The 25,606-nt window shown below is 41.5% G+C and overlaps 1 protein-coding gene across 1 annotated transcript in view; it reads right to left on the bottom strand.

Annotated features, from left to right (window-relative positions):
• Window positions 1–25,606, bottom strand: part of St8sia6 (ST8 alpha-N-acetyl-neuraminide alpha-2,8-sialyltransferase 6) — a 145,453-nt gene that overhangs the window by 66,723 nt on the left and 53,124 nt on the right. Inside the window, exon 3 of the mRNA XM_021156593.2 lies at window positions 2,948–3,037. Within this exon, the coding sequence (XP_021012252.1) occupies window positions 2,948–3,037 (90 nt within the window). The remainder of the gene's footprint in view (window positions 1–2,947; window positions 3,038–25,606) is intronic.

Genomic DNA, 25,606 nt, shown 5'->3' with positions numbered 1-25,606 from the left:
TCTAAGAAAATGAAATTGCTTTATTTTTTTTAATCACCATACACTGAATGGCTTTCCCAATTGTCCCCTGCAAGTTTCTTATTTGTCCCCTGGTTGTAGAACTCAGAATTCTTGACAATAGACAATACAACTGAAAAAATTAGTCTCCCATGTGCCAGAATAATACTTTCCTAGCAGTGGGCCATCCGTGCCTGCTCTCTCTAGACCTTCCCTGCACAGAATACTAGCACAGGCTAATTATCTGAGCTAATCGAAAATTGTTTGTATAATAGGAAGGCAAGCCCTAGAAGAACAGCTGAGGAAAGGTCTCACCATCAAACCCAAACAATAGGACAAGGCTGAGAAAATGCCCAGGAGAGCATGAGCCTGGGCATTTTCATTAGCATGCTGCAGTTAACCGTCTGTCCTTGCTCACCAAGCATCGTCAGATGCCTCACCTCAGGTCAGAGCATTAGAAAGCTTTCCTGTGCGACTCAGTACTTTCCCAGGATGAGCAAAAGCTGATCATCCTCCTGTTGAAGACTTTATGGAGAAAACATGGACAGCATGAGTGAAAAAGTCAGCCAGAGGTTAGGCCACATGCTGACATGTGTTCGGGAGAAGGAGTAGACAAGAGTACTGCAGGGCATGCTAAAGCACTTTCAGCTTTCATATTTCTTGGTGTCACGTGTCTGATATGTGAAGGGTACATATCTGATATGATGTGTGCAAGAGGTTTAGAATGGAGAGCCTCCCTGGCAAAGCTAGAGCAAAGCATTGTAACAGCCACCAGCCTAAAAACAAGACAGTTCTGCCAGGATGAAAGCAGATGTGAAGTGCCACGTACAATGCACGAGCCATTCTGAGTCCAGTGAGTGAACTGTGCAGTTGAGAAGCGTTGGAACATCTGTCCAATCCATCTACAGGTCTGTTCTCAAGAGTGTATGGTTAGATTATAGGTACTATTAGCAATATATCTCTGAACCAAAAGAGAGAAAGAGAGCGATGGAGAGGGAGGAAGAGAGGGAAGGAAGGCAGAAGGGAGAAAGGAACAAAGAGAGAAAATGAGATAGATAGATAGATAGATAGATAGATAGATAGATAGATAGATAGATAGATAGATAATCAGTCATAAAGTCATATTCATCTTTTTGGCAATGATGTATTGCAGTTAACCTGGAAACCTGGAATGGCCTTGTATGGAGAACATTTCTTTTTCTCCCTCACTCTTTTTGATCCCTTATGTATGCTCCAAGGTGCTCAAATCCAACAAATAAATAGTAAAATAGTAAAAGAGCCTACAGTCTGCAAAGGAAGACTGTGTAGGCTCACCTCTCTGAACAAAAACAGCCAAGAACTGGAGATCTACAAAGGACTAGAAGTGGGAACAGAGCATCTGGGGTGGCGATGGATCCACACAGTACAGGTGCTTTCGCTAGCAAGCTTATCACTAATCATCCGGATCTGAAGAGAAGGAGATAAGTCCCAATGGTCCATCTGTTGTGCAGGACTAGGCTGTCCAACTGAATTGACTCAAATCAGAGCCCACATAGCATTGTTATGTTTTCCAGTGGTTTCAAGAATCTGGGCAGTCAGGAGGCTAAGTCAAAACAGAGAGAGGCATGGGACATCAAGGGTTGCCATGTTGGTCTGGCCTTCCTAAGGAGGATTTAGTCTAGAACACTCCATGAAATTTCTATGTGAGCTGCATCAGATTCTTCACACAGCAGGCTCCATTGTGAAACAGCTCCCTATTGTATAAATAAAGCGCTGAACATTCTCAAAGGGGACCTGCCTCCTGCAGGCTTGAGAGCACTTAGCTCTATCATAGTCTGGAAGCTACTATTAGGGAGCTCAAAGCATTTAGTAGAAGTCCTGCACTGGCTTGTCCCAGCGTAGAGTTACAAAGCAGGCTAGACCAGTCCACCTACGCCTTGGCTTGTCTTCTCAGGTCAGCCTCCTATACACCCGGAAAGAGAAAGTGGATTACCTGCTCAATCCCTTCCTTCTCTGTCCACACCATTTTCACAGTTGAAAAGTAAGAGGGGGGTAGTAGCATAAAGCATGAAAGGAAAGCACAGAGAAGGAAGAAGGACCCTGGGTCAGTCTCCCTTACACAGCCACCTACAAGGAAATTAACTTTGTCTCCTGCCTGTTGCCAGCTTCTCCCTTTCTCAGCCAAGCACTCAGCAAATGAAATATAGAAACTTCCTTTCAGAAGATTCTCTTGCCCTCCCCACTGCACACACCCCTTTTACACACCTTTTTTTTTTTTTTCTTTTTGTCAGTCCTGGAATTGAACCTTGGGCCCTGTATGTGTTAAACAAGTCCCTACAACTTGAGATATGTGCCCAGGCTCCTTTAAGGAGCTAACAAACACAGCACTACTCCACACTCCACAGGCAGAGTCTTACTAGATTTTCTCAGCTACGATCCAAGCAGTACTCCAGATATCAGAACCTTGGGCCACCAACACCTCTTCCTTGCATAGAGATTAGACATGTTGGCTTGCCTTCTCCCTAGTTTGAAGAGGATGTAGGAGATCATAGAAAAGTATGAGATTGTAAACTCCAGTCAGTGAGTGATGGGTGAGCCACAGCTGGGGCCATAGGTAAACCATTAACCTGAAATCGTAAGCAAAATTTTGTAAAAGGGAACATTTTCCTAGGATAATGCCTCAAACACATATCAAATTTTCAGAAGGGTGTGCAGGCTTTAAGTTTTAGCCAGAACACATAGAGCATAATAAATGTGGATCTAGGACAGTGAAGCTGAGTCCTCCAGCCAGGGCATGACCTTGATCTGCACTGTGTCCTTGCTCCTTCCTCCTCAACTGGAGGGACATTCTCAGAGCCAAATCCAACCTGAAGTGAGCCCAGCCTGATTTTCCAAATCATTTCAAATATGCTTTGGGATACTTTGAATACAAAACACTTACTTAAAACTAAATGTGAAGAGTGCAACTTACCGTCTCGTTTTGTTAGATAAAGAGTTCAAGCTATATTGCAGGTCTTTGCATTTCTCTGTTATTTGAGTTGTCTTCTCATCCAGATATGTGCTGTTTCAGGAAAGAGATTGGAAAAAATTGATTTAATATCAAACTATGTAAGATATTATTAATATAAATCAGATTTAATTGATAAGGGGTTGTTGTATCCAAATGAAGCTTGGATTTTATTCCTTCATTGAATTTCTCTCTGGGAAACAAAATTGATATTGTTACCTCTGATGGATCTAAAATTTAAAAATAAAATTAAACTGGAAAAAAATCCATGCAGAAGGCTTTTTATTTGCATTTTTATATTTTCGGGTTAGTATTTATAATAAAGAAATGATTTTAATCATTGCATGTAAATAGCCTTCTAAAAAAAAAAGAAGAGCTGTCTTGGGTAAGAAGCCTAGAGACACAGGAAATTAATGTTTTCTCCATAAAGAACACAGGTGTATCTGCCTTCTGATTGTTGTAATACTTCTGATATGTGAGCCTCTCATGTTGGTTTCTATGAACTCAGAAAATCAGAGGTGGAACACAAGCAAACCAAAAATCAGCATTATGACAAAGGCAATGGCCTCTTGCACTAATGAGCTCCATGGGCACACTCATGTTATTATTTGACTCTCTGATATAACAAATCTCTTAGACACAGACATGCCAAGTAACTAACTCCTGGACACAGTGAGGGTCATGGACACAGTGTAAACACACTATTGCTGGATCCAACAGGAAAGACAAGCAAACAGATATGAGATCTTTCTGTAGTCAAGACAGACAGGACTTCTTGATACACTGGGCATGAGAGGTGATAGAGAAGGAGGGGGCATGAAGGTAAAGAGATAAGCAAGATAGGTTCATGGATAAGTCGGCGATATTTTTCAGAGGGGCTTCCTAAAAGTACTGGGTGTGTGTTACCTATGGGCTCACAAAATCTCACCGAGGGCCAGCACTATGACTCCGAGCTTGGTGACCTGATTTCAGTTCTTGTAACACACAGTTGAAAGAACAGATTCACACAAGTTGTATGACCTTCACAGTATGTAAGCATCACACACACACACACAAAATCTATCTATCTATGTATACTCACCAAATAATAACAATAATAATACATTTGATAAAACAAACTCTGAGTCCCAATATAATTTCTTTCCCTCCTCCTTCCTTCCCACCTCTCATCCTCTCTCTAGAAGCACTTCTCGTGCTAGTCTAATGTATTATCGTGCTCCCAAGCATTTGTTTATTTCTAATTTGTTGTGTGTTTTATCCAGGCAGCACCGTTAATGAAGTGAATTACCCAGCCAGCAGTGCTTTGAATTATGATGCCTTTGTAATGCTCAATTGTGGGCCGGTGACAACCAGGCACCAATAGAACTGTCATATACACCTTCCCTTAAACTGGAAAGTATCTTTCTTAATAAAAACAAAATAGCTTTGCCCAGCCATAAACCAGGCATGCGGTGTGCAAATTAGAGAAAAGTGTCTGATGCAGAGTGGAGATGAAGAGGCAAAGGGGGTCTTTGGTGTCAGTGAGGATGACCTTGCATTTGGGCTTCAGGCTGGCCTTAGCTTTCAGCAGGGGAGTTTCTCTTTAATTTTTTCCAATAACACAGCTAACAGGATTAAACGGGGCTGGGGTGGGGGTGGGTATGTATGAAAAGACCTGACACATAGAAGCCAATAAATATCTGTTGAGTTCTTGCTCTAAACTCATTGTTGAACTTTGACTTCAGGTCAGTCAGTAATTCCTCTAGGCTAATTATTCTGTTCTTATAGAGGCTGCCTACATCTCTACCTGCAGGGAGTCACTCAATCCCAAGAGAACAGGCAAGGAGCCTTTTAGTTTCCTTTGCCTTCTGTGTCTCTCCATCCCTTTTTTTCCACTTGAAATCTTCAGTTTCTTTCCTGACCTCTACCTTTCTCTGGGGTAAGAAAACAAGAAACTTCTGTAGCTCTGAGGTGGGAAAACTCATGACCAGCAAGCAGATCCATCTTGAAGGTGAGCATGCAACCTCGAGGGGATGTTATGGCGAGCCTTCTTTAACATCCAATTGGGAGGCAAGTTTCTTCTAAGTTAACGGGAACGGAGAAAGGGGCAGTCATGAGGAAAACAGGGATGCCAAAGACTCTGAGTCAGATACAATGTGGTAAAACAAGAGACTGCTATGAGTCAACTGTGGGTTGATGTGTAAGCCTTCCCAGGGATCTAGTTAGAATGATCCAACCCAAAGGACCAGGGTACAGGTGAAACAGACTGGATATTGCAAGCCACAGAAATAGGCACAGAAGCAAACGACATCACAGTCTGCTGCAAGGAGCACATTTTAAACAAGATGAATAACGAGAAGACCCATCTGGTACTAACTCTCAATGGGATCTGAGCTGTTAGTGAAGGGAAAGAAAGCAGAACAGGATTCGGATGGATCCTAGGCACTGTCTATACAAACAGATTCTGCAAGCTCCAAGTACCATTTCTGTTTCTGTCCCCTTCCAAGTACTTACTGTTGTATAATTCTAGGTCATTGCAATTTTTGGATAAAACCCTCTTACAAAATTATATCAAAGAGAAAATAATGAGCTTATATAATAATCATCAAACTCCACACCAAGGACCTCTAGCCTCTGCCACCAAGGAGATGTATCTTAGATAGCACTGTGATTCTCCCTCTGGAGATATGCTAGAATTTGGGGAGTAGGTTGGCTTCTCAGACAAGCAAGCTGAGATTACTCCAACTGTCCTTCCTGTCCACGTTTCTCTGAAAGATGACCATCCTTGCTCACCTGTCCCTGAGCAAGCCTGTCTCACTATGCATCTGAGGCATTTACCACCTCTGCCACATATTGCCAGCTCCCTAGATGCCTTCCTCCACCAACATCCTCTCACTTGTTGCAAAATAAGCAACTGAAGAAATAAAGCTCCTACCATACATATCCCTGGTCCTGATGCCTTAGGGTTGGTGACTTGACAAATTCATGGTGTCCAATTGGTCTGGCCCTCTATGTACCTTAACAACTCTATTTCAAGCCTCAGTTCTCTCAGTGGCCACTGTAGGCATTCGGTTCTAGTGTCTTGACCACTCACTGCCCTGCTAACATCTCATTCAATCATGCTGCCTGTTTCAGAGAATACGGTGCTGCTGGGTGCGATTAATCCATAGCTGTCAGTCCTGACCTTCTGACTAAAAGAAAGACCTCCTCACTCACGTGATGATAATGTATCTGCCACCCCATCTTTCTCTGTCTCCTCTGTGACCAGGTCCCTCTCTACTATGTTTTCTGAAAGCATCTTTACTCTCTAGCTGTGTACTATTGCCACAATCAATTCACTACTGTCTGGTAATAAAAAGCAAAATATGTCACCTTGCTATTCACTCTCTCTTTATTGCCCATCCTAATTACAAGCCACAGCTGCCCACTTCCTTTATTTATAAATTCACTGACTGGCTTTCAGCAAACATCACTATGTCAAAGGAGATCTCAGTGCCTTGCCTTTGCTTCCCAACTTTCAGGGTATCTGGTTTCACCCATAGTCCTCCTTGCTCCCCAGCCTCTGACTGCTAGTCACAACCCTTCTGCAGCTTTTTTCTGGACTGTTCTGCATGTATTGGTATTTCCTGTCATTCCTTTTCTGATGTGACTTTAAAGTAATGACTGGTCTTCAGCTACAGGTCTTCTGTACATTGCCTCTGGGTCTCCTGCCTTTGAAACCTGCCTTCTCTCCCCAAACCTTTCCACAGACCTCTATTTCTATCATCCTTTCTCATTATCCCCCAGTGGTCTGACTCTCAGGAACACTTGATCTGAGCATGCCACTTCTCTGCTCCAAATCATCCCCCTTTGGGACATGTAGCCCACTTCCTGGTGGGATACCTAAAACATCACTCACCTATCTGGCTAGCCTTTGACTATGCGTTTAATGTTGGTTTGCTAACCACTAAATGGTACAAATTTCCTTTTCTCTCCATTTCCTGCAAGTCTTATACCATGAATTCTGACTACCTTTGTTACTTAATAATAGAATTTGTTTGGTGCCAGCAGACAAGCCATTAGGCATATTTTCAGCACGTCAGGAGGAAGCACTCTTTAATAAGACTGTGGGAAGATGATACAAAAACAAGCATTTCGCCTATCACTGTTATCCCTGTGGACGCTGGGCTTTCTTGAAATTCTGTTTTGATAGGTCATCCTTGAATTGAAAGTGATCACTTTACAAGTCCACTTGACAAGATTTCACTAGAAAGCAAGAAGTTGGGAGACTGTACTCTCTCTTGCCAGTTAATAGACAGTAAGACTCTGGTACTGCAGAGTCTCTGTCTCAAAGAAATAATGTTACACAAATCTGCAGAATTCTGCCATTGGTACTTAGTATCCACCAAGACCTCTGAAGAACAGAATGAATGTGACCTTCTGTGTATGACCTGTAATCATGCAATCAGATCCCCGGCCAGGTAAAACATTCCAAGGAACAATCGGCATGCAAGATTCTCAGGAGCAGCAAGTGCAGCTAAGTTCTATTTATGGTAACATAATCGGTGCCACAACATAAAGCTTAAAGTCTAATCAATTTTACTCTCTGAGGAATGGATGCATTAATAAACAGCAGAGAATAGTTTCTAAACACAGAAAGCTCAAGTAAGGATTTTTAAAAAATAATTATTTTTAATATCCCCTTTTTCATCCAAGAGTGATAAGACCAGAAACCATGCTGACCAGCAGCAGAAAACCCTATGGAGAGGGGTCTAGCAGGCTGGCCAGCCTCTTGGATTCAGGGATCTCCTGAGTCCTAATTCTAAGCTCAGCAAACAAATTGTTTATAGTGTGCCCCCCACCCTATGGGGGCTTTCTGAAAAGAGAAGGGCAAGTGTGATGATTAATCAAATCAACCAAGCGACATGTCTCTGGGCAGTCTGTAAGGGGTGCTCTTGGGAAGGGTGAACTAAATGGAGTAGATCCAACATGAGAGTAGGCAGAACTTTCCAGAAGATACAGAGTTGCAAGGGGTCATCCGACTGGAGTGTTTGCATCTTGCTAGTCTGTGCATATACCCTTTCGTTGCTACTGCTGCTGCCATGTTTTGCTAACATTAGAATCCAGATTCTTCTGAAGACAGGAGCTTTTCAAGAATTCTCCAGGTCTTAGCACCAGACTGAGACCACTGAATTCCAGGGTTGTGAACTGAGCAGCTTATCAGTTTCTCAGATTCTGCAGCTCACAGACAGTCATTGATGGACTAACTGGTCCATTTGGTATAAGCCAACCTGATAAATCTTTTATAACAATTGTTCATTCTATCAGTTCTGCTCTTTCAGAGACATGTGTATAGCAAGCATCTAGCCCACCATGTAGCTGGTTACTCTCAGACCCTAACAAAGTAGTCTTCTGGATTGGAGATCATTCTTGGATGTGACAAGCATTGCTTCTGACAAATTCATACTCAAACAGAGATAAAAGTGTAGTTTGGTGCCTACAAAGATGAGAGACAGATCCTGGTCTTTTCCTTTGTTTGGTCATTCATCAGTTATGTGTGGAGTCTACACCATGTGCCTGGGAGACAGGAGGCATTTGAGATCCTACAGTGAATAAGGCCGTATCCTTGGAGCAAGCCATCTGCTGGGGAAGACAAGCACATATATGCACACATATCATTTGACTTTGCAGCATGATAGCCAGCCATTTTCCATAATCATATTAATTTCAAGAAACCATGAATCTGTGCATTTAATTCAAAATATGGGAACTGCTCTTAAAATGACAGCATTGATAGAGACTTATTCTTTAAACATGAACACTGCTGACAACTTCAATTGCAAAATATTCTGCAGATCATCTCTGTTTACTTGGCTCTTATCTGTTTCCATTTACCGTCAATGAAGATTAATCAGCCACCCCTCAATATTAAGTCAGTTATCAAGATGCACTCTTAAACATTCCTATCATAGAAAGAGAGTTTTCAAAACTGTAAATTCAAAGCTGTTGTAGATATATAAAATGATATACATTAATGATTTTTTTTCCTCATAAGGGACCCAGTTAAAGTTATCCACAGTACCATCATTTATAAATCAAGAATATTGTGATGAATATGTGATGAAAACCAGGTAGGGAGGGGTAAGGTAATTTGCATATTTACAGACAAAAATTAGTTTGCATAATAGCTAAGGCTTAGAGTTCTCAAATGTCTCCCATAGGATCATACTAAGATAATTCAGAGTTGTGGGATCTAAACACAGCAACCTTACTAATGAACCTAATGGCTAGATTTCATGGTCACTGGAAGAGGAATAACACAAACATAAGCAGGCTTACCCAGCTGTGAACTCTATGAACTATAATAGAAGTCTGCCAGCCAAGATGTCCCCACAATGGAAATAGTGGCACTGCAGTGATAGGTGCAACCAACCACTTTTTGCTTAGATTTGGGGCAAGATCCATGCAAGAAATCATGCCTGGAACTACATGTCTGATGACAAACCATGAGTGTGGCTGGCGATCATGCAGGGGTTAGATTGTACTGGTGTTTAAATAGGGTGATATGATATCACACTGACTTCTAAACATATATGTTTGCAGTCATAGGCATATGATACTCTCTGTTTTAATTAGAAGCTTCATTCTACAATGACTGTGTAAATGCATAGACTCATGGCTGTTTAAGGAACAACTGAGCATCCAGCTCTAAACAGGGCATGCACTAGTCCCTTCAAGACCAACAATTGGACAAAGCAGCAGTCTATAGTCTACACATTTGATAGAGGGTTAATATGCAAAATACATAATGAACTCCAAAATGATCACCAAAAAGATCAAGAAAACAAATAACCCAGTTAACCACTGGAGTATAGATCTAAGCAGAATTCTCAAAATAGGAAACTCAAATGGCTGAGAATACTTAAAGAAATGTTCATCATCATAAGTCATAAGGGAAATGCAAAAGGAAACTACTTTGAGATTTCATCGTATACTGTATATCAGAATAACCAAGGTCAATCAAACAAATGACAACTCATGCTGGCAAGGATCTGTAGCAAGGGGCACACTCACCCATTACTGGTGGGAGTTCAATCTCATACATCCACTATAGAAATTAGTGTGGCTGTTCCTCAAGAACTTGGAAATGGATATGCCTCGCATCCCAGCTATCTCACTTGTGGGCACATACTCAAAGTTCCCTTCATCTCACCACTTATTTAACTATGTTCTCTACTGCTCTATTCATAATAGTCAGAAAATGGAAACAAGCTAGATGCCCCTCAACATATGAATGAATGAAGAAAATGCAGAAAATTTACACAATGGAACATTACTCATCCACTTAAAAATGAAATCATGAAATTCACAGGTACATGGATAGAACTAGAAAAAAAATCATCCTGAGTGAGGTAACTCAGAACCATAAAGGCAAATGTGGTATATACTAGCTTTTATGTTGTGTAAATTAGCTGTTAAGTTCAAGATAGCCAAGCTACAATCCATTGAAACATAGAGGTTAGTTATAGAGGTAGGAACTGGGGGATGTGGGAGTCTCCATAGGAAAGGAACAGAATAGATAGTTATGAATGGATGAAGGAAGGGTACTGGAATGGGAGAGCCAAGTGAGGAGAGGATGGAAGAGATGAAAAACAGAGCGAATATATATAGAGAGAGCTAAAATTAAAGGCCATTTGAGTGATAGTATGAAAACCTAATAACTAAGTAGAGGCCTCCTGAAATATATCCATATATAAAGGCAATCTAAATGAAATCACCAAATAATGGATAAGACAGAGTCCCTACCGGACATCTCTTGTCACCAAATGAAGCATCCAGTGCCTAGATTTTGTTATATTTAATCGAGTTGTTGGCCAAAAGGCCCCCATAGCAATTGCCAAAACTATAGGTTGTTCTCTACAAACTGATGGCAAGGCTCCATTGCTGAAGACAACACCTGTACAACTCATTGAACATGGATAAGTAGATCTGGTGCTTACACAGAGCATTCACTCCTACATTTTAGTGTCTTTTGTACAGAACGTAAAGTGCATGGTACCAGGAGAAATACAAATTCCAACCCAGACACAAAACTTTTGATCTACAATGGTAGGTCACAACATGCTGGGACAAGGGTGGTCCAAAGCATATAAGAATTAAACAAACAAACATACAAACAAACAAACAAAAAACTAATGTCTGATTAAGGCTGACTCTATGAGATGGAACCAATGCTTGACAATACTTCTGTGACCAAGAACTTGAGACTAGATAGCCCAGGAGCCTAGGGTAAAACCAAATTCTATGGTTCTATTAAAAGCATGTAACAGTAAAATAACCCCTAATGATACTCTGATACACTCATAGATCAGAGCCTTGCTCAGCCATCATTAGAGAAGTTTCCTCCTACAGCAGATGGAAACAAATACAGGGACCCACAGCCAGACATCATGCAGAGAGTGACCTAGGAACACTCAATCCTAAATGGGATGGGTCTTATCAGGGCTCAGGGCACCCTGAAGAAGAGGAGACAATAACAGTGTAAGAGCTAGAGGGGATGAAGGATGTCAAGGAACAGGATCCATGCACACATGACTCACAGAGACTGGGGTAGCATGCACAGGGCCTACATGGGTCTGCAAAGTTGTGCCCTAAAGTTGAAAGAAGTGGATACATGCCCTTATCCCCAACCCAACCACTATTGCCAACTGATAACCACTTGTAAATGAAACTCTATTTTTCTCCAAGGAAATCATACTAGGGAAACAAACTATCTCAAGGTCAGAATGCATGACCAGTAGATGGTCAACACAAAATGAACTCAGTGTATCTTTGGAAGTTTTTGTCTCCAAATGTCAAGTCTTTTTTTTTCTTTAATCTTTTTTTAAAATGAATTTATTTTTTACACTACATATTCCATTCCCTGCCCCCCATACACACTCCAATTGCTCCACATCTCACACCTCCTCCCCACCCTGTTTCCAAGTGGATGCCCCCACTCCCTCCCCACCTGACCTCTAAACTCCCTGGGGCCTCTATTCTATTGATGATTAGGTGCATCAACTCCACATGAACACAGACCCAGAAGTTCTCTACTATATGTGTGTTGGGGGCCTCATATCAGTTGGTGTATGCTGTCTGTTTGGTGGTCCAGTGTTTGAGAGAGGCTAGGTGGGAGGGGGCATTCACATTAATTGAGACTGCTAGTCATCCTACAGGATTGCTCTTCTCCTCACCTTCTTTTCACCTTCACTAATTCAACAACAGGGGTCAGCTGCTTCTGTCCATTGGTTGTTCATAGCAGCCTTATTTGTGATAGTCAGAAGCTGGAAAGAACCCAGATGTCCCACAACAGAAGAATGGATGCAGAAAATGTGGTTCATTTACACAATGGAATACTACTCAGCTACTAAGAATGAGGACATCCTGAGTTTTGCAGGCAAATGGATGGAACTAGAAAATATCATCCTGAGTGAGGTAACTCAGACCCAAAAGGATGCACATGGTATATACTCACTAATAAGTGGATATTAGCCAAAAAAAAAAGTACAGAATAGTCAAGATACAGTCCACAGAACTCAAAAAGGACAACAAGCTGAAGTACTCAAGTGAGGATGCCTCAGTCCCACTTGGGAGAGAGAAGAAAGCAGTCACAAGTGGGGAGGGAGGGAGAGAGGAAGAGAAAGTGGACATGGGGAGGAGGAGTAGAAGGGGAGGGGAACCTGATCTGGTATTGGGTGAGGGAAAAGGACTGAAGCCCTGAGAGCCAGAGGAAGAATGTAAACAGGCAACCTCAGAAAATAGGAGATTGGGCAGACTCTCCAGAATGTACCAGAGACCTGGGAGGTGAGAGACTGTCAGGAATCAAAGGGAAGGACCTTAGATGAAATGTCAGACAATAGGGAGAGGGAACTTATAGGGCCCACCTCCAGCAAGAAGACAGGGCATCAAGTGAGGAATGCGGTTGACATCCCATATTCACATCTCTGGCCCATAATTGTTCCTGTCTGAAAGAATTATAGGGATGGAATGGAGTGGAGCCTGAGGAAAAGAAGGTTCAGTTACAGGCCCAAAGAGGGATCCAGCTCAAGGGGAGGTCCCAAGGCCTGACATTATTACTGAGGCTATGGAGTGCTCACAAAAAGGGACCTATTATGGCTGCCCCCTGAAAGATCCAACAAGCAGCTGAAAGAGTCAGATGCAGATATTTGCACTCAACCAATAATCTTTTTTTTTAATGTTTATTTTAGTTATACATGTTTTTCCTCTTTTTTCCCTACAGGTCCTTTGAATATATTTTTTGGCTTCCGGTGCAGTGTTTTTTACGGGACTCCTGAGTGTGTGAATGAGTGGGTCTGTTTCTATAACTATTACTTTACCTTGTCTTGAGTATTTTTTGTTTGATTTGCCCTATTCCTATGTGTTAGCTTTTGTTTTATCTTATTTTATTATCACCCCTTGGAAGCCTGTTGTTTTCTAATGAGGAACAGAAAGAGAGCGGATATAGATGTGAGGAGAGGTGGAGAGGAACTGGGAGAGGAAGTAGAGGAAGGAGAGGAAGTGGAACCATAATCAGGATCTTTTATTTGAGCAGAAAAAAAATCTGCTTCAATAAAAGGAGACAAAAAGAAAAAGAAAAACAAAAGATATCCCCACATCTTTAGCAACACCATTACACCAGACCAAGGACTGAATTCACAGTACCATACTTCACTGACTTGCTTCTGAACTCCAGTCTCTCCAATCCAGGGCATTCCTCAAAGAGAAATGGATGCCCCTGGCTTAGGTGTGGTGAGCTCTCTGGTATAGCCAGGAAGAAATGGTTTAGATGAGTAGACTGATATGGGGGGGGGTCAGGGAGGGGTGTTAACAAAAGGACAAGCCTGATATAAAGATTTATGAAAACTCCTAACCCGGTGAGCAAGAGGGTGGTCTTTTTTAATCATTCCATTCGTTTATATCTCAGATGATATCCCACTTTCCAGTTATCCCTTCCAAAATAAAACCCACCGCACATCTACCCGCTCCCCCTTCCCCTTTGCCACCTTGAAGGTGCCCCCCCATCCTCTTCTGTCCTATGGCTCCAGCATCCCCCTGTGATGGGGCACCAAACTGCCACAGGACCAAGGACCTTTCCTCCCATTACTACCAGGCAAGCCCAACCTCTGCTGCATATGTATCTGGAGTCATGGGTCCCTCCCTGTACACTCCTTGACCCAGTGCTCCCAGAAACTAGACCACAAACCAAAGAGGGTAGTCAGTCATAATGGGCATATTTAGGTAACAAGAAAATAAAATGGGAGCTGGTTGGGAATATGTGGCAAACCTTGGGGCATCCATGTCTCACTTCACAAATAACTACTCCTGAAATGTGAAATTCCTAGGTGCTTGAAGCAAGTATAAAAGCTTTAAATCAGGAAGGAGTCTGCTCACAATGAAAATATTTTTTTCCCTTCCAGATCTGAAAAATTTTAAAATAAAATAGTCTTTTTAATGACACAACTGTATTTTCTTACTCTACAATCAGGATTGCTTATTTCTCCTGGGACAGTTTGAACTAGAAAGTCTCTAATATGCTTAGGATACTTTAATGTTAATGTATATTATTTGTGTGTGTATATGGATATAGATGTATGTGAGGGTACATGTGGACATGTGTGCATGTGTGCACATGGAGGTCAGAGTACAAGTTTGTGTCATTCCTTAAGAATCACCCCCCCCCTTTTTTTTAAAGACAGGGTCTTTCACTGACCTGAGGCTTGTAGAGTATGCTGAACTGGGTGAACAGTGAACCCCAGAGATCCTGTCTCTGCCTCCCCACCAGTGAGATTACAAGTATGGACCACCATACCCCGCTGAGTTCTAAGGATGAAACTTACTTCTTAGTGCTTTCAAGACAAGCACTTTACCAATGGAACTATCTCCTTACCACCACTGTATCAACATAATTTTGATGCAAAAATTTACATGTATTAATGTGGTTAAGAATGAAGGACATAAGAGAAACATACACTGGATGGTCATTAGGTAATTAGTGCTTTGAACACCTTTATTATGTCTATTTTATTAATTCTTCATGAGAATCATAGAAGTTAGGTACTGGGCACTACATTTCAATAAATGAGGAAAGTAAGACATCTCTAAAAATCTCTTTCCTAGTTAAGAGTGGATTTTTGAGGCCATATACTATGATTCTGTATGCTTAACCCCCACACGATCCCATCACCCTTCGAGGGAACACTATTTCACTATCTGTAGCATCAATGCCTCCTCTTTCTCATCATCTCTTCTTAGTTTATGAGAAGTGATAGGATTTTCTTTTTGATCAAAATCTGTTAAACTTTACCCTGAGTCTGTTCAACTAACTCCAATTATTGGGTATGCCCTCAAAAGCCCAATCTACCAATAGCCTTGCTCAGTGGGGTTATCCTGAACCCCTTCCCCTTGCTGAGTATTTTCAGTATCTGATCAAACTACTGTCTACTGCCCTACAGTTAGCTTTAACTGTCAACTTGACATATCCTAGAGTAATCTGAAAAGGAAATCTCAGTTGAGATATTTCTTAGGTGAGTTTGGATTGTGAGAATATCCGCGGGAGGTTTTTTTATTGTTAATTTCTGGAGGAAGGCCCAGTCCTGTGTGGGAAGAAGCGTCCCTAATCATCCTGGACTGTACAAGAAATGAAAGATAAGCCTGTGAGTGAGGTAGCAACAGGCATTTCCCATGATTGCTGGCTCAGATTCTTGCCTTGAATTCCTAAATTGACTCCCTTCAATGATGGAAGATGGTCTGGCAGTGTAAGTCAAATGAACTCCCCCCCCCCCCCTGCTAAATTCCATTTGGTTACTGCTTTTATAACAGCAGCAGAAAAGCAACCAGAGGATCTGGTCAATTAGATCTGCCTTCAGCAGAATCCCACACTTGAGCTCTCCTTACCTTAAATCTTTCCCCCTAATCATTTCCCCCATACATTGACACTGCCATACATAAATGGCCCTTAGTTATAAATTCCTGCTTTCCCCTCTGCTCAGAGGTGAACACATATTTGTATACCATAAAACTCCATGATATGCTGGGCAGTGGTGGCACACGCCTTTAGTCCCAGCACTTGGGAGGCAGAGGCAGGCGGATTTCTGAGTTCGAGGCCAGCTTGGTCTACAGAGTGAGTTCCAGGGCAGCCAGGGCTACACAGAGAAACCGTCTCGAAAAACCAAAAAACAAAACCAAACCAAAACAAAACAAAACCTCCATGACAGTAACACCTCCGGTGATAGGTATCTAAATAAAGTCCACCTCACCAATGCTCACCAATGTAACAAGTGTGTGAATGACTTTGCTTCGTAGAGCCATGTTTCACTGTTATACATTGTAGATAACAATAGCAACACAAAACATTCTCGTTTACAGGTTTGCAAATTTCCAGTGGAGAGACAACCCCTCCATACATACACACAGAGGAAAAGTTAGTTTGGTCTTTACACTCACCTCTCTTCTGAATTTTTAAGTGTGTTTGTGGTATAAACTTTCCTTTGAAACCATTATAACATCTATAACATCTCACACGTTTGTTTCCTCGCTGATACATATCATAGAAGCCATACAGTGTTCACTCTCACACCTGCATGAGATGTGTACTTTTTTTGGGGGGGGGGAATGTTTCGAGACAGTGTTTCTCTGTATAGTCCTGGTTGTCCTGGAACTCACTTTGTAGACCAGGCTGGCCTCGAACTGAGAAATCCGCCTGCCTCTGCCTAACAAGTGCTGGGATTAAAGGTGTGTGCCACCACGCCCTGCTCGAGATGTCTGCTTACCTTCTGATAAAAACTATCTATTACCACCCCACATACGAATGCTGAAATCCTTTCTGAACAGAATAAGCAGAGTACCTTGATCAAGAATATAAACAGTGGCATTAAAAAAAAGATATTAATTCTGATCTCTATTCTGCTCCACACTGCACTATTAACCTTAGGAAAGTTATTTAACCTTTCTCTATCTGGGGATAATACTATCACGTGGAAGAGATGCAAAGTCTGTAGGAGATAACGCATGGGAAAAGCTCAGCCCAGTAATAGGGATGAGTAGCTACTGCAAGTGATAAACTGCATTCAGGAAGAGCAGTGCACACTCCACTGTTTATCACTGTGTTGACCAACTCTTGATGCAGTACATCTCCAACTGCAGCATGCCCTTGGATCTCCTAGAAACTTTTATTAAAATACAAATGTTGGTCTAGTAAATGGGGTTGGGTCCTAACGTGTTGGACTTCTAATTGAGTTCCAAGTAGTGCCATTCTGCTGGGCTGACAGGAGTGGTTTGAGTTACAAGGTCTTAAAAGTCTCAGAGTCAAGTTCTGCCCTCAAAGCCTCTTTCTTTTTCTTTTTCTTTCTTTTTTTTTAAAGAATTATTTATTTATTTATTTTATGTATATGAGTACATTGTAACTGTCCTCAGACACACCAGAAGAGAGCATCATCCCATTAGAGATGAGTCAACATGTGATTGCTGGGAATTGAACTCAGGACCTCTCTGGAAGAGCAGTCAGTGCCCCTAACCACTGAGCAATTTCTCCAGCTGGTCTCTTTCTTAATAGCCCATGATGGTTAAAAACTGGTTGCTCAACATGATAAGATTTATAAGCACTGTGGGAAAACTTTCTGAGCCTGAGCATGTCTGCAAAGGATTATCTAGATAAGGTTAATTGATGTGGAAAGATCTTGTCTAATGAGGGGTACCATTGCATGGACTGGGGTTCTGAATTAAATAAAAAGAAGGAAAGCTGAACACGGGATCTGCCAGTCTCCACTCCCCTCCCTGAAGTTGAGTGCAACATAAGCAGTTTCTTCATATTGTCCACCACAACCACAAACCTCCTGAACTGTGACCCCAAGCAGACCTCTATCCCTTAAGTTGATACGGTCAGGTATCATCCCAGCAATCAGAAAGGTAGCTAATACACAGCTTGTAGTGAGACTTCATGGACCAAGATTCAGAGGATTCTTAAAGCTGAAGTGCAATGTTGGTAGAAAAAGCAATAAAATAATTTGAAAATCTTGAGAACGAAATGAGCTAAATCACATGTCACTAAGTGGGGATTCTTTTTTCCATATGAAAAGGCACAACAAAGGAAATAGTGTCTGAGGAGTCTTGTGCACTGAGAACACTTAACGTAATTGCTTTTCTGACTCAGCTGCAAGGCTCAGTCTCCCAGCAGCTCTGCTACCGAGAAAACAGGGTAACCTGCATCAAAGCAGAGCCTCCAGGCAGACTTCATGAAATCTGGCATACGAATGCAACCCTTGCATGTCCATTATGCAGAACCTTGATGACAGCTAAAGGATGCAGGTCACCTCTGAGAAGTCATCAGGGGACCCTGGCACAGAAGATGTCAGTTATATCCACGCGGAAACACCCATCTTGTCTCTTCAATGACAATCAGCGTGTTCTTCCCAACCCAATGACTGCATTTCTGTGCTAGCAATAGTTTTTCATTCAGTCTTGGGGAATCAACCTTTGAGACAAGAACATTAAGGAGGAAACACCTTGGTTACCCTCCTACCCCACCACTACATTTCCCCCCCCCACCCCCACCTCTTTTTTGTTTTACTCAGACTGGTCTCAAACCTGCTATTTAGCCCAGGGTAGCCTCAGATTTGGATGGTCCTCCCTCAGCCTCCTGGGTGCTGAGATTACAGACATGCACTCCTATAATACTGACTCTGGGTTACTGTTGCAAGTTTCTGTGAGTAGAGTGGTGTATTCTTGGATCATTATAAGAAAAGATGGAGCCATTGTTAGCAGATGGGAATCCAAGAGCTAGGCTGATGGTGCTGCCTAATGGAAGGTAGAGACTTCAGAGAAGTCCCATGTCACAGAAACTTCAATGCTACAAGAACTAGCTGCTGAGTGCACATGTGTGAAAATCTTCTCATGGCTGTTTGTATTTGTGTTCAGAAACCAATATTTTATAAGATGATGATAGAAACCCCCCAAAATTTAAAATTCCTGTCTTTCTCTGTATTTGGCTAGGATCACATAAGAGAGTGTTGGCCTCTGCCAGTGCGTCACAGTAGACTGTTCCTTTGTCTCCCCCTTGTGTGACTGATCACCTTCATAACTCCCTAATAAATTTAAACCAATTAGTGAATAAATATCCAAACAGATGGAAAGCCTCAAGATTGTAATTCATATAGGGAAAAGAAAATTTTAAAGCCAGTCACAGTAAAAAATTGAGCGTTCTAGAAAAAAAGAAAAAGAGCTTCTAGAACAAGGGTCTTCTGATAAACTCCTTGCTAATTATAAGGATTAGTTAATCTGATGGACTCAATCTCTAAGTTCTATTTCATTGAGATTTTGTGACATTTAAAATGAAGTTATTTAAATTTTCTTATTAATATTTAATGAAAGTCTAAGGGAAGTGCATAGTCAAATTTATTGTGCTTAGGTATACTGTAATTAAGAAAGGTTAGGAGAGTGTCCCAAGAGGCTTATCACTCACATCCTGAAGCAATAAAATTACAGATGGAGTCTAACCAGGAAACAGCACAAAGACAGAATCTTTGAGAAGCTGGAGTAGAAGTGACTCAGATGTGGTATTAGGTTCTGAGAAGTGCAGTCAATCAAGTGTCCTCTCAGGCAACTCAGAGAAATAACCCTCCTTGACAAATCGTAACTACATTCAAGTATATTAATTTCTTACCTTCTCGTCTGCCTGCTTATTTATTCCCCATTTCCCAGTCCTAGTGTGACATCTCTTACAAGCTGGGATAACCTGACTCTAGGTGAAGTAGAATTGTTTTGTCTTGTTATGGTTTGATATGGAAGTGGACTGGGTTTTCCTTTCACCCTTGCCCTCTCCACTTCTAAGTTGGCAGAGCCCAGAAGCTGTCTTCATTGGCCATCAAGACCTCTTTCTAAGCCTTCTAAGGTTAGCTTCTAATGCACCTCCTACCAGAAGGACCTCTATTCAATTGCTTACTACTTCTATTTCCTACTGGTCTACAAAAGGCATCGAGGATCATGCCCAGCAATGAGTTCTAATGAAAGTTAATGTCTCTGTCCTCAAGATGAAGAGATTTCCATTCCAAAAAACACTTTTAAGAATTGTTTTTCTTCTAGTCTCAACCTTGATGCTTTTAAGCAGAATACCAAAAGAGTCCCAACTGATCTGTACAGAGTCATACCACCATTTGGGCATCTGTATCCTGTACCCCATCAAATCTGTCCTGGAGCCTGCCTGAGTTTTTACTTAGAGACCTTCAGCTGGAAGCCTTTCTCAGCTTTCAGTAATGAAGGTTTGTTGTTGTTGTTGTTGTTGTTGTTGTTGTTGTGTTGTTTTGTTTTAATTTGGAGACAGTTTCTCTGTGTAGCCTAGGCTAGCCTAGAACTCATGCTCCTTCTGCTTCAGCCTTCTGTGCACTTAGATCACAGGTGTGTACCACTGTGCTCAGATGAAGACCTTTTGGTGATCTTTAGCGGTTATTGTAAGCACCCTCACACCACCCACAGCTTGTTCTAGTTGCTCTGGAAGACACTATTTCTCAGGCCCCGACATGCATGGATCTTGCCCCGACACTGTCTCACTCCATCACGTCTACTGTCCAGCTGTCCAGGCCAGCCCTAAGTCCTTTCCCAAGACTCAAAGAAATGAATGGATCTGATGAGAAGCCCTCAAGTGGATGTTCTAAGTAGGAAACTGATCCTAAACTTGGGGGCCAAGAGTAGCTCCCAGAGCCACAAGATTTCTGCCCCAGGTATGTGGTCATTGGTACAGAAGATGATGTAACACATCACGAGGCCATGTGCTAGGATTGGCTTGAGCCATTTTGATGCTCTGAGGGTTAATGTTTTCCTGAGCCTGGAGAACATACCACTGCTATATCAGAATAATTACATCATTGTGCTCAACTTGAGCCAAATCTTTACTCTCCTGACATATAGGGTTCTTAAATAATTTTACATAAATGGACCCATAATCAAAGTAAATGTATATAAAAAGAGAATTTGACATAAACGCTGACAAGTACTAGCATTTTATCTAAAATAATCCCCCCACAACTGTCAAGACAGAATACTTTTTTCTTTAAATTCAGGTAATAAAATACTCAGGATAATAATTGTTATTACAGTTCTGGATTTTTCTTTCTGCATTGAATGTTTCCACCTACTTCATCTGCTTACTGTCCTTTTGGGGTCTTAATTCTGTTTCTTTCCCAGTAATAATATATATTTGCTCTACTTCTTAAACATCTTTATTAGATACAATTGAAGATAATTTAGAATTTATCAGTTTTATCACGTCCTCCTTCTGCCAGAGAAATAGTTGATACATGAATTACTGACTGCCCATATATTTTTTAATAGTTCTTGTAACACTTTCCTCACAGTTCCTGAAATTGAGATGCCAGATCTTTGATGGACCTTCCATTTAATCACTTCTGACATCTATAGGACATCAATGTCTTGCTTATATAGTGTTCTACTGTGAAATGTCTCACTTAAAAGTCACTGATCAGGGCAGTTGAACAAACCATAGCCTAGAGCTAAAATAGTAGTAGAATCAACAGTTGTTTAAAAACTGGGGTAGGGAGAAGGCACAGAACAGGGTCTTAGACTAGTGTAGGCAGGCCAAGTAGCCAGGTAGCAGAGGCTGGCTCTGACAGTAAGCCTCCTGTCATAATCGTCAATCGTACTAGGGTCACAGGTGTGAGGGGCTATGCCTATCCAGAATAAACACTTTAACAATTTTTGACACACTTATTCAACTAGTCATAAATCCATCTAAAGTGCCATGGTTTACATATTACGACTTTGTCTGTACGGTAACTATAGTAGAACATAAGAGAATCAAGTCATATCTACCAAAGTACCTATTTCACCTAACTGGTAACTCACCTTGATAGTTACCAAGTATTCTCATTTGATTTTTGAAACAGCCCTGTCTAGAGATCATTTTGTCATTTGTTCCATACAAAGAATGACACTTGTTACTGTCAGTGGTAACACGTCTCTTAGATCCAGCTCTCTTATTCTTTTATTCTCTCTGCAATGATTCTTTGACCTCACTGAGAACTGCCTCAATCTAATTCAGATCTCCTGTCTTCATTTCTCTCCAACTTGCACCATTCAAATACTCCTGATTTGTGACTCCCTAGTTTTCTACTTCTGTTGCCTTGACTAGCAAGTTTAGATACCTGGATATATCCAACCCTATATCTAGGCCTAACTCTAAGCAGACAACTTTATCTGGAGAAAAAAAAAAAAAGATCATACAACTCTCTGGAATAATTTCAATGTAACTTTAGCCCCATAACCTTCACACAGTACCAATACCTACGAATCCTACAACACTTCCTAAATAAAACACATACTTCTCATGCTGGTTTGGTTTTCTTCTCCTCCCTCCTTCAACATCCCATAGGCCACACTCTTAGCAGATAGCCTTACATCACACTTTATTGAAAAAACAGAAGCCTGCAGAGTGCAGCAGGAACATGATCCTTCCACTTTGTCTAAGCTCCCAGTTCCTATTGAGGTGGGCTCAAACAGCTTTAAATAAATAGCACAGAACAGGTACGTTAAGCAATCGAAATGTGTTGTCTTTGCAGGCTACTTATATATCAACCTGACAAGTTGTAGTCATCTAAGAGGAGGGAACCTCAAATGAGAAAAATACCTCCATAAGATTGGGCTGTAGTCTAGTCTATAGGGCATTTTCTTAATCAGTGATTTGTAAGAACCCAGTCCATTGTAGGTGCTACCACCTTGGGCTAGTGGTCCTGGCTTCTATAAGAAAGCAAACCTTGAGAGCAAGCCAGTAAGCAGCCCTCTCTATGGTCTCTGTATCAGCTCCTGCCTACAGGGCCCTACTCACTTTGAGTTGCCACCTTGGCATCCCTCTATGGACTGTGGTTCAGAATATGTAAACCAAATATACCCTTTCCTTTCCAGGTTCCTTTTGGTCATGGTGTTTCATCACCACAATAATAACCCTAATTAACACATTTTTTCATAGATCTAGAGGCTGAAAGTTCAATATCAATATGTAGGGTGGATAGATAGATAGACAGACAGATGCTCAATTTCTAAATATAATCACATTGAAAATTATAGTATCAATATGTTTTGGGACTGGGGCATATGATACATCCATAACCACGGTGATAACTATATCCTTCATCTTACCCTAACACATTACAACAAAAGAGTTGTCTCTGCTCTCATAAACAAAGTCAATCATCCCCAGTGTTTTCTGGTCTTGGATCCTCTTCTGGTCTTTTTGTTTCTTAGTGTTCTGAAGTAAGATCTCGTGTAGTTCAGGCCAGCCTCAAATTCACAATGTATAGCTGAGGATGACCTTGAACTCTCGAGCATCTCCCCTCCAGCTCCCACACTCTGGGATTACAAGCTTTCTTAAGCATTATAGTAACTCATCTCCTTCTCTCTGTACAACCGGAATCTTTCCCTGTTTCATTTTCACCAGATACAAACATGGTCTTCCTTTAATTTCACAAACTCTCCCTCTTTCATCTTTTTCTCCCTTTCCTTTGAAATTCCCCCAAGGAGTTATTTAAAGTCACTGCCTTCCCTTCCTCAACAACTCATGTGATTAATCAGAACACTCAAATCTACAGAAAACTCCCTATCCCAGACTCAACAGCCCAACTTTCTACTTCCCCATCTTAAATTAGAGCTGACCAGAGGAACATCCCTTTCCTGAAAATACTCCTGCAAGATCCATGAAATTATGCTCGCCCAGATTCTCCGTCCACTTCACTGACTGATCTCTTCCTCCTCCTCTTCCTCCTCCTCCTCCTGTCAACTCCTGCTTTACTTCCTAAATCTCTAAATCTTGGAAAGCTCTAGAACTTACTCCCCAATCCCTTTCTCTTCTGTAGCCGTGTCTGGTGCTAAAGGGATGCATCTATTATTCTCTGCCTTAAACACTCCATGGTGATGGCACCTTAATTTATCTGTGTAGCTCTGACCCCTCTGCTGAGCTACTTGAGCTTCAGATTCATCTGGACAGTCCCCAGCCTCACTGGCATTTCCACTTAGTGTCCAGCAGACTTGTCAAATGTAGCACTGATCCAAGCCCAACCTCTGACTCCCTTCTCCCCTTTTCTAGTCATTCATGTCTCCATGATGACAATAGACATCTTAAGCAATATATATATATATATATATATATATAATCCTTAATCCCTTTACTTCTCCTGTGCATCCAGGCTCAGGGCTAGACTGTCTCCCATCTGCCCACATTACTTTTTCTCTTCCTCTGTTTTTTCAGGCCTTGTCTAGACTGTCTCCTAACTAGTCTTTCAGCTTCCATGGCCTCCAGTAGCTATCTGCAATGTTCGTGGTTGTCTTTAAAACTTGCTCTGAATTATTACTGGAATAAAATGCAAAATCCTCACCAAGGTTTGCATCCCATCACACACCTAGGCTTAAGAACTGCTTTTACTATGCCCCCCTTTTCCCCTGCACCCCATACTCTCTACTTTCCACACAACAGAGCTTCAGGACTGGTGCATTCATTTTCCCTTCCACCTTGAACAGTCCTTGTCATCCTGTAGGTCTTATCCCAGATCATCAGCCCCTTCAAGCAACTTTTCTTCCATCTTGTCTAAGGCTAATCTCTGTATACACCTGAGCATCTTCCCTCTGCTTGTTATATTAATCATTATTACAGTTAGGCTAGCATGGTTTTGCCTACTCTTCTCCTTGCTACTACTCCAGCATCAAGCTCAGCCCTGGTATAGGATGCTCATTGAAAGGATGAAATCGATCCAGGCTCTTTCCCTCCATCAGACTGCCAAAAGAAGCCCATAACTGTCCTCCCCCAACTCCCCATTGGACTACCCACCCGAGTTTATCTGCCAAGGAAAACTGGCTCATAAAGAGTACTCCTGCTGGACTTTTCATATATCAGAGGTAAAGAGTTGACAGAATTAATAGAAGAAGATGAGTCCTGAAAGGCTCAGGAGGAGACACAGTTGGAGAAAGTGATCATCAGTAGAAAGTGATAAACAGTCAGGGAGTGAGTGAGGGATGAGGAGAAGGAAGAGAGCAATGGGAAGAGAAGCAGATCTGCAGGGTCCAGGTAGAAACAATTGAATCATTGTTATATGTCTCAAACTTGGATCTCTGACTTGTGGGTAGGGAAAATTTAAAAGGAAATTGGACTTAAAAGAAAAACAGTATCATTGAAGATTATAAGTTGAATTACTTTTTATGTGTTTGAGTTTTAAAAAACAATAGGATTCCTATTTGTATGGTCAGTTTTCATACAGAGTTCTGCTTCCTAGAGCTGAACCGTGTGGCCAAAATGAACAGACTGCATTTCTGGAAGGTGACTTGACCAGTTATCCAGTAAGTAGGGAAGACAGGAGTCATAGGTGAGGCTGACACCTCAGGGGCCTTGTTTATATTATCCTCTCCCCACTTACCCACCCCACACAACCACAGACATGAGAATTTGGATATATGCCTCTTATCACTGCTATTTCCCTTTCTGCTTTTCCACAGTAGTTTAAGATCATTGGTTTCTGGTTTCCAAATGTCTTCTTTAAAATCTTTATCAGCATAACATTTGTTTCCTTTCAGTTAGCTGTTTCATTTGGGTTTGAATTTGGGGTTTGAGTTTTTGTTCTTTATTTTAACTAT

This window comes from Mus caroli, unplaced genomic scaffold, assembly GCF_978045245.1.
Source record: "Mus caroli unplaced genomic scaffold, Mus_caroli_1 scaffold_2, whole genome shotgun sequence".
NCBI lineage: Eukaryota > Metazoa > Chordata > Mammalia > Rodentia > Muridae > Mus > Mus caroli.
Note: the sequence above shows the minus strand (reverse complement) of the source record. Positions and strands in the feature narration are given on the sequence as shown.